Source organism: Dermacentor variabilis, chromosome 1 (genome assembly GCF_050947875.1).
Source record: "Dermacentor variabilis isolate Ectoservices chromosome 1, ASM5094787v1, whole genome shotgun sequence".
Classification (NCBI taxonomy): domain Eukaryota; kingdom Metazoa; phylum Arthropoda; class Arachnida; order Ixodida; family Ixodidae; genus Dermacentor; species Dermacentor variabilis.
The window spans coordinates 214,354,912-214,375,057 of record NC_134568.1 but is presented as its reverse complement, the minus strand read 5'-3'; the positions used below and the strand labels follow the sequence as shown (position 1 = coordinate 214,375,057).

Genomic DNA, 20,146 nt, shown 5'->3' with positions numbered 1-20,146 from the left:
GAAAAACTATTATTTGTTATTGTAACTATGAAATAATTTGACACAAGCTTGTGCTTTTCTTGCGGTGGTTTAATCCAGTCCAATCTAAGTCCAATCCAATTGTTCCTCAGCTTCAGCTCTGCCGGCTCTGCAGCTTTGAATGTTCGCACACTTTTGTTTATGATTTGTTAAAGTAATCATGGATGCCGGCTTAAACCAAGCAGCGCCCGAGAAACGCGTTGTTTTAGCGTCATTGTCCACTGGAAAGTTTTTTGAAATCCCAGAGAAGGACATTGTAAGTTTTGTGTATCGTTGTAATGAGTCGTTGTTTTGTGTCGCTGTTTTGTGTCGCTGTCCTTCAGAATGTTTTATTAAACTCGTATTTGGCGTTGCGCGCATCATGCATTTTTGAAAAAGTTTATCTTTTGCTACAGACAGGTCGGTGCCGATTAGTTACAGACTTTGAAAAACTGAACAGAATCGGAGAAGGCACATATGGGATCGTCTGTAAGTGCTCCATCCAAATTCCACACGTTTCGTCTCGTTGCAGTGTATGGACTGTTCGATGCGAGCTTTCAGGGTGCCACGTTTTATTATTTTACAGATAGGGCTCAGGACTTGAAGACTGGAGAAGTTGTTGCAATGAAGAAAGTACGAATGGAACAGGAAAAAGACGGTAACTACCACCGACGTGTTCTGCAGTAGCTTATTACTCGTCTGTTAGCCTGGCGGTCGAAATTTAGTGCGTTTCTTGTTTTAAGTTGATGAGACCTTTCGCAGGCATTCCTGTCAGCGGGTTGCGGGAGATCAACCTTTTGCTCAATATTCAGCACCAAAACATTGTCAACCTGAAAGAAGTTGCTGTTGGAAAAAGCTTGGAAAGGCAAGTTATCGTGTATACCTTGGCATCATTACCCTTCGAGCCCATATTTCCTTCATTTAGATCGACATGTATGGTGTTTGTGGGCTTTATGCGTCTGCCTGCGCTGTTCCAGTATTTTTCTCGTGATGGAGTACTGCGAGCAAGACCTGGCAAGCCTGCTAGACAACATGCAAAGTCCATTTTCCGAGTCACAGGTACAGTAAATATTATTGCACGTAAAATGAAAAGTGTGTCCAGCGTTTTGGCCAGATGCAATGATAACATTGGCTAAAGTTCCATCCAGACTGACGAAAGCCTGGTTGTAACAACATTGTTACAGAGTTTTGTTATTAACTATACATGTTCTAACAACATGTCATTATTGAGTATACTTGCGGCATCTCCAGGACACCAAAAGAGCAATGGGAACACCAAAGTTGCAATCTGGACTGGTCCGTGGATTCAGGGCATACCGAGGACTTCACGTGATGGGGGTGTATCGGCATGCTCCGGCCTCAGCTGCCGAAAGGCACAGACCGCCCTGGTTTCATCTTTGACCCCCCCCCCCCCCCCCACTGCCACTTGGGTGCCCCAGAGATCCTGTGTTGCCTATTTTATTATAGTGTCAAGTGCTCTCCTGAGGCCTCCGTTTGCCAGTTACAAGTGCCCTTCTGGAGCAGTAGTTGTAAAATATGGAATCCCTCGGGATGCTACCTGCAGCATTACTCTTCTGTCTGGACGAAACTTAAGCAATTATCGTTCCATGTCGATGAAATACTAGTCCTGCAGTGCAGTTGTAGTATGCACACTTGTTCATTGTGGATGGTTTTACCAAACAACATTAGCAATTGTGACTGCATTTCTGCTGAAATATATTCTAGGTTTAGCGACACGATTTCTTTTTGCATTGAAAACTACTTGATAGTTAATCGGCTTGTGATCAATGTAAAGCATGTCATTTTTTAAGGGAGATGACAAAAATGTCTTGCTTTTCTCCGTTTTTCATTTTTTTGTTTTCAAGAGTAGGTTTGAGGGGAGAGTGCTTAGAAGTAGCTGTAACCATGGTATGGGGCCTCAAATTCTCTGCTGCATGCTGATTCATTAATTAGATCTTTTAATGCGACCTGTTCAATATGCATACCTATATGCATGCCTTTCACATTTTAAATGTCCACTCAAAGGATCTTTTCATGCTGTATTTTCTTTTGCATGTATGTGGTAGGGTGTGTTAAGCAGGACTTACTCATACATTGTGAACATCAGGAGGTAGTGGTCAAGTGATGTCACTTGCCACTGATGCTTGTGCCAGTCGGCCTGGTGCACTGCTCACAACCTACACAATGACTATGTCGCCAGCAGTTACACATGTGTTCTCTCCTCCATCACTGCACTTTCCACATTTGACATAGGGATAAGCCTGGTCCTCTGCTGTCACCTCCCTTGGAGCACAAAGCGAGCTTCTTGTCTTTTGTCCCTCATTATCCATTGAGTGGGTAATCCCCTCATCTTTTACTAAGACAATCAAATTATCAAAGTATGGCTTGCAAGTATGTATGCTAGTATGCCCAACTTGCAACCACTGTGCTGACTGACTCCTACATCAGTGATGTTACCTGACCACCAGCTCTAATTTTTAATAATAATAATATTTGGGGTTTTACGTGCCAAAACCACTTTCTGATTATGAGGCACGCCGTAGTGGAGGACTCCGGAAATTTTGACCACCTGGGGTTCTTTAACGTGCACCTAAATCTAAGCACACGGGTGTTTTCGCATTTCGCCCCCATCGAAATGCGGCCGCCGTGGCCGGGATTCGACCCCGCGACCTCGTGCTCAGCAGCCCAACACCATAGCCACTGAGCAACCACGGCGGGTAGCTCTAATTTTTGTAATTGTATGTGGAGTCCTGCTCAACACACTTGAAGCTGTACTTCACCTTACGTATATCTTGAATTTGGTGCATCTAAAGATAGTATAATTCATGATTTGTTGTCTGTTCAGGGAATCGAGGCCACATATAGTTCTTAGAAAATCTGCAGCTATATAATCAGGCAAGAAAATTTCAAAAACAAAAAAGAAAGAAAAGGCATGCACAATGCATAACGTTAGTGTAAGCATATAAGTTCATATTCTACAGGCATAAATAGCCGCCTAAACCGAAGAAGTCATGCAAAAAATCATTCAAGGACAATAATGTATGTGCCAAAAACAATCCATGCGCAAAGGTAGGGAAAGCATGACATGTGATACACTTACATTCATCAGGGCTTAACAACTACCAAACCACAGGTAGTACTCCCTTTTCTGCCAGCTCTCGAAATTTATATTTTGCTGCTGTATTATAAGCTGGTCAAAATCATCCTATTCTCATATGCATCTAGAAGAAAAAGGAGTAATATAATTTGCTTTTGTTTCATGAATATTCTTGAAGTGTGAAATTTTGTCTTTGAAGCGTTTCTCTAGTTTGCTTAGTTTCAATGTATCTTAGTGGCTTACATTAAAGCACTTGTGCACTAGTATATATAAAAACTTAGGTGGTGAAGTTTAGCTTGACTTTGGAATGGAAGTAATCCTGCATGACATTAACAATTCTGTCGAGGCATCCATGTGGCGATAATGAGTGAAAATAAGTCTAACTGCTTTCTGCTGCATGTCTTCAAGCATGTTGATACCACTGCTTGTGAAGGTAACCAAATTATATTCCCATATTTAAGGACCAGTATGGCAACGGTGACATATGCTCAATGTTCAGTGTCGGCATCCACTTGAGGAATAACTTCTTCATGGCCATTGTGGTTATGGTCTTCACATGAGCTGTCTAGCTGAGATTAGACAAGATTTTAGCATCCAAGTGTTTGTGCTGGCTTACATTTTGGAGCGTTACATTAGATCTGCAAGGAAACGCTGAATTTGTTTTGTTTGTTGTTGTTTACATTGTGAATGTTCTCTCTAGATTAATCATACCATCTTCCAGTCTAAACACTATTGCACTATTTTGTCAGTGCCCTTGTAAGTTCAGTTTGATCGCTGTAGTCTTTAATCTCTTCGTACAATATACTTAATACACTACTGATCTGGGCATACTAACTTGCCCAGATCAGTACCTTATTAAGCTGTCATGGATTCACAAATTTGTTTGTTTGTTTGCTTGTAAATATCGCAGCCCATCAGGGCTGTTGCAGGAATGGGGAGGTACAAAAATGAAGTCAACATGAGGAAGGTCTCTCAAACACATCCACCTTATAAACAAACTAAATATACATACTAAAAACAAATTGGAAGTGTGTTTCAGGTGGTTTCCTCTGTAGTGTTTGAAAAAATATATGTATTGCAAGATGCTTGGACCTTACTTGCACCATGAAATTTTTAGTGACTTCCATAATTTTTACACTTTGGCTGTAAGAATGTACACTGCAAGAGATGTCTTATTCTTTGGTGTTTGCTATGTCAACACCTGCTCTCTTACCTTTTAGGTGAAGTGCATCATGATGCAGCTATTCAAAGGTCTTCAGTACCTGCATAAGAATTTCATCGTTCACAGGTCTGTACATTTTGTTGTTCTGCCATTGGGGAGCACTAGAAGCCGTGCTCTGAGTAGGCCTATCTATCAGCCTGACGTGCTTTACCAGTTTTTTTAGGGGAGGCATTACGTTATCATGAAATGCAACGCATTTGAGTACGAGATTATTTGGTAGTGCATCATTCAAGATGGTGAATGTCAGGATCTGTGTAATAAGCAGTAATAGATGGAAATGATCTAAAATAAATAATTTATTTATAGTTTAAAAACTTCGAGAGGCATGGTTGTAATGCCTCTCAAACTTGAACTTGAACTTGAAGCCAACTGGGCACACAAAGCATACCTATTCACTAAAAATTCTATGGATGCAGCAAGAGTTTAAAAATATATGTGGTCAAAATGTGTGGCAAAATGCATTGCCACACATTTTGTACATTGTACATTGCTGTTCCAATTAACAATACTCCACACTGCAAGGAGAGACCGTAGAAAATCTTATTTTACTTTCTGCTGCAGTGGGTCCAATAATCACTCATTACTGGAACACTTAGTACAATTAGACAGTCTTGCCTTAGGGTTATTGTATCTTTTATCTTTTTTGCCTTAAGTTTCCAAATGGCAATGAAAGGAGACACATATTTTAAGACAGAAAAGTTGCAGAAGAATATCAATTTTTTCACATTTGAATTTAGAAGTCGATTTTCTATTATGTATATATATAGCTTGGAACCTCAAATATGCACATATTTGAATTATTTATTTCCATGGAGTCAGTATTTCAGTGCAGTTGCTTATGAAAATGTGCGTCAAAGCTAACTATCATTATGCAGATATTTTGGTCTCATTTAAAAATCACCTTTCTGCCTTTCACATTTAAAAAGTTAATTCAAAGCATCTTTCCATGCTGTGTTTTCTTAGAGTCAGTTCAGCGTGTCATGACCTTATAGGTGTATTTGTTAAATGGCTGTTGGTTATAAAAGACATGAAATCTACCCTAGAATAAAACCTCACAAAAGAAAAACTAGTTAAAGTGGCCTCTCAAGGCTAACACTTAATTTCGGAGTCTGCTTTGCATTTTCTGGGGGCTCATTGAATTTAATGTTTGTTTTTTAGGCCTTTTTCTTGCTTTCTTTTTGTTATAAATTCACTCATAGTCTAGCTTAGAACTTTCACGGTGTGTATAGCAGTCACTGTGCACTTACTATAGTTAGCCTGTTCACTCTACATTTAACAAAATGCTGTTATTCGTCTTCTCACTGTGCCACAGGAAATCAGTCAACTTGATTGATCGCTCTCTGACATGTTGCTAATAATTTTCTTTAGACTCTTGTAGAAGGAACAATTGTATGAATTGAAGACTGCAATTTTTTTTATTAATTTTTATTGTCTCAAAAAATAAAAGTTAGATATCAGAATTCACCTCTAGTATTTGTTGCACTTCCCTAAACGAACTATTAGAAATGTGCGCTTTGGCTGACTCAACCGCATAACTTTTTTAATGACAGCAGGGGTGAATACAGCAAAATGTCCAAGTTGCCTGATTTATTCGTTTCAACAGCTGTGCTGCTTTAATTGTGCCTCAAGCTTCGGTACATGCTCAGGAGTGCAGATTGTTTAGATTTTATGTTCAAGTAATATAAGCTACCACCTTACCCTAAAACTATAAACATACAAGGGATGAAAGGCATAGTGATTGATCGAAGTGGTATTAGAGCACTGCTAGAGTGGTTGGAACCCTCCAAAGCAGCTGGCCCGGATGAATTGTCATGCGGCCTCATGAAGTCGTGTGCGCTGTTCATTTCTCCATATTTAAGAGTGCTGCATGCAGAATCACTACTCACAGGCTGCCTTCCAAATGAATGGAAACAGGCCTGTGTTGTGCCCATTCATAAATCGGAGCCCCGCAACATGTATGCAATTATAGACCCATATCACTGACAATAATGTCATGTAAAACCCTGGAACACATTTTATATGCTAGCATTATGAAGCACATTAACACTAATTTGCTGATGGACCCTAAACAACATGGTTTTAGGTATGGTGTATCTTGTGTCACGTAATTAACTGAATTTGTTCACGATGTGTGGGAAGTGCTGAGTCAAGAGAATTGTATAGATTCTGTGTTTATCGACTTCAAAAAAAGCCTTTGATGTAGTAGGTCATGATTTATTAGTTTACAAACTGCATTGTTTTAACATTAATCCCCTAGTAATCGCTTGGATAAAGGAGTACCTTACACTGCGATCACAATGCGCAGTGGTGAATGGAGCGACATCGGATGTTATTCATGTAACCTCCAGCGTACCTCAGGGGTCGGCACTAGGCTCTTTGTTATTTTTAATTTTTATAAATGATGTGTCTACAAATGTTCTGTCATCAATGAGATTATTCACTGACGATTGTGTTGTGTACCGCGAAATAACCTGTTCAGATGATGCTAAAAATTTGCAAAATGATTTAGATGTACCATGTATATGTTCTAAGAAAGGGAACATGCAACTAAACATGCAGAAAACGGTTCACGTGCATTTCACAAGAAAAAAACATAGTACAGAGCACAAGCTACTACATCAATGAATCTTGCTTGGGCAGCATTCTAGAATTCAAGTATTTAGGAATATATCTTACACAATCCATGTCTGGGCACTATCACATTGACCATATCACGGGAAAAGCATGCAAAATGGTGGGTTTCTTGCAATGGAACACCAAGCTCTTTCCGAAACAAGCTCGTGATCCGTTATATAAAACATATGTAAGGCCTATCCTAGAATATGGTTGTACAGTCTGGGATCCTGCAACAAACATTGCCGAGGATAAAATTGAGAAAGTGCGAAATCTCGGAGCCCGATATGTTTTAGGTAATTACAGCAGACAGCTTAGCATGACTGCTGCAAAGCAGACTTACGGGTGGGAGCTGCTCCAAGAAAGAAAGAAAAAATTATGACTAAAGTTCTTCTACAACATCTATAATTCTAGAACTGACATAGTCCGCGATAGGTGCATTCTACAACTTCATTCTACAACCACCGTTTGGACCATGCGCACAAGGTACACGAATACAAGAGCTGAACTGAACTGCTCAGAAATGTACTTTTTCCCCAAACGATCCGTGACTGGAATCGTCTACCATAAGCTGTTGTGAATATTACTCAGAATGCCAGCTTTGCTACGGCACTTTAAATGTGTATGCTCGCTTGTTTTGCATTGAGAACTAATACTACCCTCTTACCTATATGCCATGCTCGAACAATTCTTGCATCTTGCTTCCATGTTCGTTATGTACGTACCCCCCCCCCCCCCCCCTACACACACACTGTAATGCCACTTAGGCGCTGTGGGCAATATGAATAAATAAATAAATAAAGAGGAGGGTTGCAAGTGCGCATGTTACCCTGCAGTAAAATTGCAAAAAGAAATTTCCACTGTTTTCGAGTGCTTATTTCCAACTTAACATAAAGATTATTTGAAATATTTGAGCAATTTCTTCCTCTTTGCTATTGTTTAAAACGACGATTAAATATCTCGAGGAGGGATGGCTTGAAAGTGGAGCTTGCTAGTCATGGGATGTTTTCTAATTGCAGCAATTTTATATATCAAAGTATATGTGGCAACTACTATTTCTTGAAATAGAGGATTAAAACATAGAAGCAATGAAAAAGATCACATTTCCGAAGTACAGTAAGAGCTAAGAGCTTATTTAAACTACACTCTTGCAAACTTTTATTAATATTGTGTGACCATCAACCATGCAGCATGTCAGAGTCCTATAATGGCTAGAAGCAGCAAGATTGGTAGCAGTATACGCAAGCAAGCTCACAAAGCACTCTCCGGTACAAGCATCATCTGCTACATTGTTCACATCAAGAGTACATGTGCCCTGCCAGGGTTATCTGTGCAGTTCTGTTTGCGAAAAGGTCGGTGTGAGAATAGCTGTTGATTAAGATGTTTGATCTGCAATGCACTTTCATTTTTTTTTTATTACTGGAAGATGTGCATGCGCCAAGGAATAAAGATAAAAAAGGTAAAGGAAATTTATGGGCACATGTGAGGTATTCTTGTAAAATTGAAGCAGAAGCAATCAGTGCAAATACCTGTAGCTGCATGGTCTGGATATTTGTAGTGTTGCACAATGGGGCCTTATGTATAACAAAGGCAGGGTGTGTGCACACCTGATGCAAAAGGCATAGCAGACAGCGTTTGAACTGCACATTGGTTACACATACTGTCTCCGATCTTGGCGCTTTTCGCTGTTGTAAAGCGCTGACATGCCGTGTGGCCAACACTCATGCAATATTATTTAAAAATTGCAATAGTGTACATATTTGACCACAGTTATGAATGACTATGTTTTGTTGTGTTCCTAAGTTTCTAACCGTATCTTGCTTGTGCTGTAGGATGTAGAAACAGTGAAAGATCAGCGTCCTCCCTTTCCTGTTCTCTTATACTATCTGATTTTTTTTGTTTCTTTCAAAGCACTAGAAATACATCAGACAGAAGAAGTTAGGTGGTATTGATAGCTTTCAGTAGTCCCCTTGATATGTGAGCCATATATAGGTTAGACCTGCGCTTCGTGTTTCCAATATTTGGCCGACCTTATAGCATGAAGTGATGCAACATGTGATGGGCAAAGTGCATTACATAGCTATGAATAAATAAATATTGATGATAGACACCCATTATTTATGTGTATGGAAATATGCTGGAGGAAGTCCCAAGGTTAGAAACCCCTCCTCCAGTAGTATAATAAAAAAGTAATGTAGTGAACAGAGAAGTCATAAAAAAAGTTTTTAGTTAATAGTTACAAAAATAAAACAAGCATAAAAAATTATATTGAACTCACAGTTAAGCTACAGGAGTGCAATACTAATTATTTAAAGCAAGTCCAGCTTTTGCCTAACTAATATGAATATGCATTATATCTTATCTGTTCAGGTATGAGGAAATTCCATAAAGAGATGGAGGGGGAAAACACTCAAGTTACCATAATTTGTATTTAGTTTTGCAGAAGATTATTACTGGGAGAAAAGCAAGTTTTAGTACTCAGCTTAGCATGGAAGTTGGCAAAATCAGCAAGTAGTATAAGAATGGTGGCAAAAGCCCTGAAGAGTAAAATACAAGTGGGGTGTAAATGTAAATTAGAAATTGGCAAAACACTAAATTCACCAAAAATAGGGCAAGAAGGCGATAGGCACGTCACAAAGGTAATTAGGCTCACCCCTTGGCATTTGTAAATTTTAAGGTCCAGTATCCACAGGGTATGTTTCCCTCAAGAAGTAGTACTACTGTAATCGAAGTGACTATGTAAAAATGTACACTCAGGGTGAGTGTAGTTACACTAAAACACATGCTACAATTTAGCAGTGTGCTGGTTTCGTGTGAATTTTTGTCACAAATTGAGGTAATTTGATGTTGAAACTTATAACTGAGTGTCAACTGTAGCTCATAAAAAAGATGCATAATAATTTAATAAATTACCTTCATTGTTGACACAAAGGAAGAGGGTAATTTATACACATGTAATCTGTTCCTGTGACAAATGCAAATCCTGAAGAGAAAGTACTGTGAATACATGTGTCAAAAATTGTGTCTGTCTTCATGTCTTGCTTTTGCATTCACAAATTCTGAATCTAGGTACAGTATATGACCTTTTTTTTTTTATGTCAAATGGCGGGCAGAGGTTTTGCAGGCACGACAAAGCTGACACCCTGCTTCTCGTTGGCACGAAAATAGCAATATTTACTTGTAACATTGCGTGAAATCACGCATGGTTAGTTGGCCAGAGAAAGAGAGGTGGCACTTTTTTGTATTATTATTATTATTATTATTATTATTATTATTATTATTATTATTATTATTATTATTATTAAAGATCTGTACTGGGAATCAGTGAACTTTTCATTATAGTGTTATTTTTAATATCTCTTGCTTATTCTTGCCTCATGTTTCAGAGATTTAAAAGTGTCAAACCTCCTCCTGACTGACAAGGGCTGCCTAAAAATTGGTCAGTGTGTGCTATACCTTTTTATTTTGTGACTGTGATTCTTATCTTAGAATAGCTCCATCTTGAAGTTTACTGGTATAAATGCATCACTTCACTACTGTTGTTACGCTGCTTTAAGCTGTTTTATAATTAAGGTTCAGCATTCTCGGTTTTTATTTCTCAGAGATTCTGCACACTTTTCTGGCAGCTGTTTATTTCTTTTCCTTGTTTATTTGCATTAATGTGCTTTTTTAGCAATGCCAGCAGTATTTCTCATTTAAGCTGATGTGCAATACATTTTTTATCAGTAGCATTACCATAGTAGTAGAAGAAAGAAAGCATAGTTCGTTTGGAATGATGCCATTGGGAATCATAGGCAACCTTCATGTGTACCAGCCATGAAATTCAGTGAATATTCTTAAGATTTGACAGCAAGTTGCTAAGTAGTGGCAAAATGACTGCAGTGAGGGGTCTCACTCAGCCATGAATGAAAAAAAACTGATAACTGCATTTAATTATACATCTAAGTTAGTGCAGATATGTTTATTCCTTACTCATCTAAATGACTGCCAACTGCTATCATGCTATAGCATTTAGAGATTACAATTTTATCGCAAATAACCGTGTGCTTCTTATTTTCTTCTGTGGCATACTTTATGAGCCAAATTGTGAGGTTTTCTTTTTTCCCCGTTAGAACCTAATTTGGCATATTCTTTAGGTGTGTTTCTGTTTTAAACGAAAATGCAGGGTCCTATCCATAATAGTATAACAGGTACCACAGAATAGATCAGGGCTAAAGCAGATGCACAGCACATGTGCTTAGACTAAAGTAGGGGCGACCTGCTTCATGTAATGCGCCACCAGTTGGTACAATACTTCTTTTGCTTTCTCTGCTCTGTGCAAGCTTGCATGCAAGTTCTTGAGTGTGTTTTACCAATTAACAAGACGAAGTTGTGTTAGAAAGACACCCCAGTTTTTTATTGATTGCATTACAGTCGACTCTCGTTACAACTGCCCCTGATAATCCGATAAAAAATGTCCGTTCTATCCGAAGTTCGTAATATCCGAAACTCCTCACTTCCAAAACTTTGGTCAGGATGTGTAACGTTATTGCAAAGAGTGAGTGACGAACATCCAACGTAAAAAACTAACTAACAAAAAAGTTAGTTTCGCCCGAAAGGAGAAGCATCGTTTGTGATAGCAAATTAGTAGATAGCTTTGTGAAGTAAGGATAGTAGTTTTATCGGCCGTAGAAAGTTGTAAACATTAGCTTACTAACTAAATTAACAAGCACCGTGTCATGCGCGCACAGGTAAACATGAACACATCTCGCTCGATGACCGCAGAAAGTCGCTGTCAAAACATTGCAGTGAGGAAGTGCGGCAGCAACAGCGAGCGAATTGATCTTCATGCAGTCTCTCGCTTCAACGCGAACTAAATGTCCAAAGCACAGCACATACTAAGCTACCGGCACTGGGCGCATCTTGTCCACGTCGCAGATCACTTTGAAAATGAGGCCCGCGCGGGCGTGCACTTTGTCTACATTGCAGATCGCTTTCAAAATACGGCGCCTGCGTGGCCATGCTATTAATAGCAGCCACTGAAATAGAACCCCCCCCCCCTTGTGCCTCACGCGCTAAGACGGCGCGCTTCAGTCCCGTTTTCCTCCTTCTCTCGCATGCATGATATTTAGCCTGATCATCGGCTGACCCTCGCAGGTCAGTTGCCAGCCCATGTCAACACGGCAAAAGTCCATTTTATACGCCTGATTTTGAGAAATGTTGCTGCTAATTGCGTCTGCTGAAGCCAATAGTCCGTTGTAGCGTAGTCCTTTAAAAGCGAACTTCATTAATAAAATAGCTAGAGCAAACTAAGGTTGAAATATGGTCCTTTATATCCGAAAGTCTGTCATAGGAGTGTCCATTGTAAAGAGTGTAGACTGTATTACTATACTGTATGACATCCCACTACAGTCAAACGCCTCTACAATGAAATTGCCGATATAATGAAAGATTATGTGTGTCACTACCCTATTTCTTTCTTTTATGGGTATTGTGAAAAGCCTCTACAGCAAGGACTGATACAACAAATTTGCCTGTATAACAAAGGAATTTAGATGCCCCTGACAGCTAACTTGTTGCTTTACAACAAATGCACCTAGGGGTGCCGCCACTGCCCTCCCCAACTGCCACTGAGCTGTGGTCAGTGCTAGAACTAGTGACTTGCTTGATGAGTGTGCTGATCACAGCATTTATTTTAGTTTTGTTGCACAGCTCCAGGGATCGCTTAAGTCATATGCCTTTTGTTGCAACACAGGAATGAGTGTGACAGCTGACGAATATGTTGAGGTTGACTATGTAGTGAGTTGCCCAGAACTTATGACCAATGATGTCGCCAAAGCCAACAAGGATGGGAAAGGGGCAAAGGTCGATAAAGGCAACAGTAATAAAGAGCCTGAAAATGAAAAAAAAATGATGACAGTGGTGGCAATAGCGGCATTTGACACTCTACAGCCATACTTTCATCACTCCCGGGTATTGCCGCAAAGCTTGTGTGAACCTCAATGACATAAGGGCAGCCGTGCTTCATACATTCTGTTGCAGGAAGTGTGCAGAAAAAAAATGTCGACTTCATTCACTAAGTATGCCTTGAATTTATATTAAATAATGATTTTATTTTACTGAACATGCTTAGTCTGCTCTAGCGAAAGTGGTACGGTACTTGATCTTTATAGCAAAGCCATCTGTATAATGAATGATTTCGGTGGTTTTGAGTATCTGTTATAAAACCGTTTAACTGTATTTTGTGGAAGGTTATGCATGGACCCAATGGGTGATTGTGTATATGACAGGGTGAAGGAATGTGTCTTTTGTTGATGTGCAATCACTGAGCACATTTACTGGTTCATTGTCTTGCCTCTGGTTGTCTGCCTTGATTTGATTGAGATGCTAACAGAAGCTAGAATACAGTTGCTTTAGAACTTCTGGAAGTGTACTCTTGTAAAGCGAACGTGTATCAATGCTGCTTTTGTAGTGTTGAATACATATGAGATGCAAATATTTGATCATGCATTGTGGTTTGATTTGTTAGTTGTTTATCCGTTTTCTAGGTTTTCGTTCTTTGTTTTAAGCATCTGACAACGCTGTTTTATGCCCATGACAAATGTTCACGGTATAAATTGTACAAATCCCACAAGGAACCCTGCATTTGGTTGGTAGTACTACCTGTCCTGTGTACCACTTCTGGTGCCTTGTTTCACAATACTTGTTGTATTATGCAGTATCGAACACCAGCTAGAATAACAAAAATCTCTTCTTGCTTTACGCTATTCCTGTTGGGAGCCGTAATTGCATGTTTGTTAGCCACTGCTTGCCCTTTTAGTCTTTCGTTATGTTTCTGCTTTTATTTTGCAGCTGATTTTGGACTTGCAAGAAAGTATGGTCTTCCTGTGAAGCCTATGACACCACGTGTAGTCACACTTTGGTGAGTTTTTTCGGAAGTTTCGTAATTAGTGCATTTCTTCATGTAAATGGTAATGTCTAGATTACTACAGTAGTCGTAACTACAGCTAGATTTTAACATTCATTCTAAAGGTTAGATAAGCGGTGGACCGTTAGGGTTACCAGGGTGTCTACCAACTGGGAAAACCGGGCATTCTCAGGGAATTTGAATAGTCTGGAAATACACAGGGAAAACTTGGAATTTGTGCTTCTATCAGGTAAAACTAGCTGTAACTTTATTGAAAGGGAACGAAAGTCATGTTAATGCTGGCTCCAGTAACAGAGGAATCGCAACGAATCGTCATTGACGCCGTGTCATCGGCACAAGGTATTGCCAGACCACTTAACCGATTTTTCAAACATGCCCGATAATTTGCACGGCTTTGCGGCACCACCACGTACTCGATATAGTCAATGCATATTGCCCTGACTGCAGGTCTGAAATGGCGTTAATCAAAGCCACCACCGCCGCCATTTTGATTATCTCGCCGCCTCAAACCGGCACTCGAACGCAGATCCGCTAGCAGCCGTATCCACCACCGCGGCAACATTAGGCCTAGCTGCTTCTACATTCGCTATTAAGCTCCTTGCCCTGCAGTGCCATGTTTTTCATTGAAAGAATTTGCCGCTGTCAGCAATGGCACCGACTCCGCCTTTGTAAACCTCGTGATTGACTTTGAAGCTCGCAGCGCGTTGTGTAATGCCAGTCTTCGAAACTCAGAACAGCAGTGTTACGCGGTGAAGCATAACAAATGTGGGAAGGGACAATTGTCATAGTACACAGTATGTATTCCTTAATTATACACGTGTGCACCCCCGTCTTCTGTCACAGTACGAGTACTGATATGCCTAATAAGTGTACTGGCAGGCCTTAAGAGCTTTTTCGGACGTGCCTGTGGCAATTTTAGCTCTTAAGGGCAGTTAAAGACATGCTTTCATTTTTTTAGGACTGCCCGATTTTTCTGATGTTTTTGTAGACCCTAGGGAGTCTGAAAAATTGGACGTTGACTATACAACTGACCAAGAGGGTGCTTCAAACGATCCATGGGGTGAATGCGTGGCAGAAGGAGGATGAGAACAGAAAGGACCGACGCATTGAAGGATGAATGAGGAAGGAAGTGTGTCGCTGCCTCTTTCAAGGAGCTTGAGCTCAAAAAAGAAAGTGTTGGCTGACACCGAGATGCAGTTGTCCCTCATCCAAACCGAAATAAACTCTTTAAAGCAGTGAAACCAAACACTGAGATGTTGTGTACGGGCTGAGAGTATGTCAGGACAGTTGAGGTTGACTTCCCAGCTGTTGAGAGAGAATCTTAGTTGGGACAACATTCAGGCCTCATACCGATGAGCTTGCTATCAGTTGATAGAAATAGCTCATATTCAAAAATATTTACTTATGTATGCATCTCCTTTTCATTCGTATTTGAAAATATTCGACTCAATTTGGAATGTGTTTTACCATTTTTTTCACTGTGCATTTTACTAATTCCTTCCTTCTGTTTTCCTTTTAAGAGAGGATGCGGCAATTGAAGTGGTCGAAATGGTCAAAATTTTCTATTTTCCTATTTATTTTTTTTCGCAATCCTCGGACCTTCTTTTACCTTGTGGTGAAATATTATAACAAAATACGCGGTAGAAATTGAGAAAACAGCACTTTCGTAGAGCGCCGTTATCAAAAATTGCGAAAAAATCGGGCCTCGGAAGGCGCCGTCGCACCGCGGATAGCTCGGCTATGGTGGCTAGATGGGGAGGTGTCGGCATCGGAGCGCCGGAGAGGCAGCATTTTTTCAGGACGATGCGGCGGCGCTGCTGTTGGCTCCGAGATGCCTCCCGTACGCTGGCTAAGGTCTGCTGCGGTTATTTGGTTCCGCTGTGAAGTGCTTTCTCGCTCCGCGCCTTCTTGGGGCGCAATACGCGCATCGGAAAATCATTTTAAAGGCTAGGCGACTTTATCACTGCAGCTGGCCTAACATACTATGTACTAAATTTTGGACATTTTATCGCCGCGCTTTAGCTTCGCGCTCAGTGCAACACTTGTGAAACTCATAATTGCACCAAGCAGAAAGCTTCCGCAGTAGGCGGTTGTTTGCAGTTTGCCAGTGCCGCTTTAACATTTTAAGAGACTATTATGGGGTGCCGTATGCAGTTCTGTCTGGCGTGACTTTATTAGTGTCTTGAGCTACAGGCGCTTGTCCTAATCGTCTACTGGTTGGTGCGTGCCTCATTGAAGTGCGCGCCTCAGTTGAAACGGGCCACTCGAGTGAACCATGATTATTTCAAGTTTATTTAATTTTGCAATGACAGGTAGAACTGTAGGCACCAATGGTCAAAACTCAGCATAATGAGAGCGTTAAGGGAAATTTGGTTTCCAATATTAGAAACCTGCAAAGAACTAAGTACGCATATTTAGTACCGCTCAAATAATGCCAAAAATGCCTTAAAGAATATTTATTGTTAATAAAATAATACACACGACTCTATATAGTACATGGTCGTTAGCTCTCAAACAAACAATATGACACGAAATGGAGTGCAAATCAAATATATAATGGAGGTATATACCCAGAAACGGTGAACAATGTGCAGTGCAAACAATAATTTGTCGGGTGGGAAATTCTGTTCAGATATGCAGATATTTCTGGGCATACAATGTGATGTGAACAATTCCTGTTTTACATATACAAACGCTTTATGTTGGTCTTGCTGGTATAAACTTTGCAGTTATGCAGTTATGTTGTGCGCCTCAACTTGAGGTACTTCATTTTTTCTCGCTTCCCTTGCTTCGATGCATTCTCTCCTGTGTCAAGGATGTGCAACCTCGTGATGACAAAAAACTGTATCACTTGGTTGGTGATTTCTACGCTATGCTGCACACAGCCAACCATATCCAGCTTATTTATTGACTAGGCAGGAAATAAGGCCCATGATGCTGTCAGCCTTCAACTTAAAGCTGAAACAATGCATGAAGGCATCTTCCATCGCAGGAACTAAGTCTGTTAGTGCCTGAGATGGGTAAAGTAGGCCACCTCTATCCATGTGGTTGGTAAGGCACAACTCTACCGGAAGCAAGCGTGAGTCTTTTGCTTGAAGACTTTTGCTTGCTAGAGAACACTCTTTGCGCTTTGTTCTCATTAGCATTTTCCTGGTAACATACCCGCTAACTTAGTAGGGTATGCGAGAGTCGCTATTTGATCCCACCATTTCACGATGATCTGGCATTGCATCACAATGCTTTACCATCTCGTGAACTTCATTTAGGTGGCCCACATCCAGGAGATCATCCAGCTGACTCTGCATACTGACCAAATTTTTCCAGAACGTGGGTCAAGAAGGCTACTCAGAACTCCTTATGACAAGCAAACAAAAGCGGGGAAGGCGAAGCTAACTTCACCACAGACTTCACGACGCGCGCTTGGAGCCGGAGAGATTGCTCAAACACATCACGCTAGGCATCTCGGAGACGACGAGCGTGCCACCTGTCGCTGTCATGGAAAAATGCCGCACCGCCATACGCGGCGCAGCCCAGCCGATGCTGACACCTCCCCCTCTAGCCACCATAGTTCGGCCATAGAGTTTCTCACTACATTACCTAGAGGGAAATCTGGCGCTGCTGCGCTGTGGTATGCATGGGAATGCCGGTACAGTGGAACCCCGTTCATACGTTTTTCACCGGACCGAGGAAAAAAAACGTAACAGCCGGGAAAACGCAACAGTGAGGAAAGCTCCGAAAATGAATGAGAAAAGTGCAGTTTCAACTATAGACAATTTATTTCCACAGGGTGCACTTAGGACTTAAAAAGAGTCTAGAATGGTGGCTTGCCATTTCTTTCGCTCGCTAGAAATCACCACACGTTTCTCAATAGCCTGGAAGGCCGCATTGCTGTCAGCGTCGCTGTGAGGTGCGACGTACCTGCGGAGGAGGTCCAGAGCCGCGACGGCTTCTCCAAAGCTAGGATTTGGCAACCCCCCGGCATCATGCGGCTCGTGCTCCTCGTCGTCACCACGCCAGGCAACGGCAATGGACGAATGAATACTCGCGGGAAATTTTGCCCTCTTTGGCGTAATCATGCTAACGTGCTAACGTTTGTTTAGTATTGCTGCGGAGCACGCGCGTCCGAGCAGCCCGGTTGCACGCAGCCCTGCTAGCACTGCATGGTTTCGCGAGAAATGTAAACAAGAGAGGAGAACTGGCCCGATAGGCAGAGCAACGCCAACTTCCGGCTTCTCTTTAGCTATAGCCTCCCTAAGAGTGACGTCAGGGCCTCTCCTGAGTTTCCTTCCTCCGTGTGTCGACCCGCCCAACAAAAACCATGCGGTGACCGTAATCACAGTGATGATAGTGAGAGCATTTTTCACGAATGGCCACCTAGTGGCGGCCTCTCGAACTGGCGTGCGGCTTCTTGCAGCCACTTCAATAGCCAAGCCCAGTCAAAACTCGTCAAAAGCCAAAATGGCGGTTGAAGCGCGTTGCCTACTTTAGCCCAGGCGGGTTCGGGTTGCGACGCATCATGCGGGAACGTTTTCACAGCTACTACGTAACAGCGGGGTTCCTTATACATTGGATCCTATGGAAGCTATGCCGGGACCGGATGAAAGCGACGTAGCAGCCGGGAAAACACAGCAGTGAGGAACGTAACAGCGGGGTTCTACTGTATATTGTGGATTCGGATTGGCATCGTTCTCGCAGAGACAGGACACCTTGAAGACGCGCTTGGCAAATACCGTTTCGCCTGTCACAATGATTCATTTTCTACTAGAACAGCACGTGAAAAGCTGTTTTAGCTTTATTATTACGCGAAAACATGTTTTGTTTAACTATGAGAACTTGTTATTGTGTGTACGACTACATGTTACGTAAAAAGTATCAGCGGGCCGCTAAAGTTGGAGGACAGATGACAAGGTTCGCGCTCGCTTTGAAACAGCTGGTCGTCTGTTCTTGCTTTTCTTCGCTTGGTCATGCATCGTGGGTGAGTAAAGATGTAATATGAGTGAATGGAAACATTTTATGAAGATTTTACTTTGAGAACGCGTTATTTGCGTAGCCATATCCACGTTTTAGACGAAGCCTCTTACAACACCAGCCAACACAAGCCTCGCAGACACATATACCGTCATTCCCATGACGGCACGGTGCCCCCTTAAGAAACTCCCATGGACGGTGGCGCCAGATTTCTCTCTAGGTGTTATAGTGAGAAACTCTTATGGCTTGACCATCGTGGCAGCCGAACTACCCTAACGCGTGTGTTCCCTGATGAGCCCCAAAGGAGGCAAGTTCCGAGTACGGAAAACGACGAAAGGCGTGGACCAGAAGGCGAAAACTACCCGCAGAAACGGATGCCGCTGCCCGTGTCGACAAGGTGCGACCGGCGCACGCGGATGATCGGGAAAGCGCGTCTGCGTGCAGTGCTGACAACGCGACCGGGTGTGCTGGTGACGACGTGACCGTGGGCTGTGTTGACGACGCGACCGTGGGCTGTGCTGACGAGGCGACCGTGGGCTGTGTTGACGACGCGACTGGGTGCGGTGGTGATCACGCGACCATGTGCGCCGATGACAACGCGACCGTGGGCTGTGGTGACGACACGCCCGCGTGCGCTGGTGAAGGCGCACCCGCGCGTGGTCGTGACGGCAATGTGACATCGGCGAGAGCGGACGTCGCGTCAAATATTCAGCTGCGAATTTCAGCTCCAATTCTCACGAATGAAGAGATTGCGAAACAAGCGGAGACAAGAGCGGATGTTTTGAATGCGCTGTCATCTACCTCTGCAACAAAGAGGAAATTTCAGCTTTTGAAAGAAGGAGAGTGTGCTGACGACGTGGTTCCCAAGTCATCATTTTTCATTGTACATAAAGCACTCTTAAACGAGCTGCTAACGTGCAGCAAGCTGCACTCAGTGCGGGAAAACGCCAATTCGTGTTGAAACTGGGCTATGTCTTGGGCTTGCGACTAAAGTGGAACTGCTGTGTGACGACTGTGGGGTGATAAGCAAAAAGTGGTCATCTGCAAGATGTGCTGGCACTCAGAAGATCAACCCTTTTGAGGTGAATGTTCGTGTACTGAGAGCTGTGCAGTCAGTAGGCAAAAAGGAAGCCACACTGAATGATGTTTTCTCCCACATGGACATTTCTCATCAAGGACTGCATCACAAATGCTATGCAAGGCTGCACCGTAGGCACAGTCACCCTGCCACTGCCTCAGCAGCCATGACAATAGAGTCCGAAAGTGCACAGAAGGTGCGCGAGATCTACAGGGAACTTGGATGCGCCCCAGGCAACGTTGATGTGATCTATTATGGCACTTG

At 42.1% G+C, this 20,146-nt stretch overlaps 1 protein-coding gene across 3 annotated transcripts in view; it reads left to right on the top strand.

The window, feature by feature from the left end:
* Nucleotides 1–87: 87 nt before the first annotated feature.
* Nucleotides 88–20,146, top strand: part of Cdc2rk (cyclin-dependent kinase 10) — a 78,976-nt gene continuing 58,917 nt past the window's right edge. For 2 of the 3 annotated variants that reach the window (XM_075704463.1, XM_075704460.1), the window contains exons 1-8: nucleotides 89–274; nucleotides 414–486; nucleotides 584–655; nucleotides 760–862; nucleotides 975–1,056; nucleotides 4,315–4,382; nucleotides 10,316–10,368; nucleotides 13,761–13,830. In XM_075704463.1, the coding sequence (XP_075560578.1) occupies nucleotides 179–274; nucleotides 414–486; nucleotides 584–655; nucleotides 760–862; nucleotides 975–1,056; nucleotides 4,315–4,382; nucleotides 10,316–10,368; nucleotides 13,761–13,830 (617 nt within the window). In that variant the 5' untranslated portion in view covers nucleotides 89–178. Of the gene's footprint in view, nucleotides 275–413; nucleotides 487–583; nucleotides 656–759; nucleotides 863–974; nucleotides 1,057–4,314; nucleotides 4,383–10,315; nucleotides 10,369–13,760; nucleotides 13,831–20,146 lie in introns of all 3 variants that reach the window. The other variant, XM_075704452.1, reaches the window with a different exon arrangement.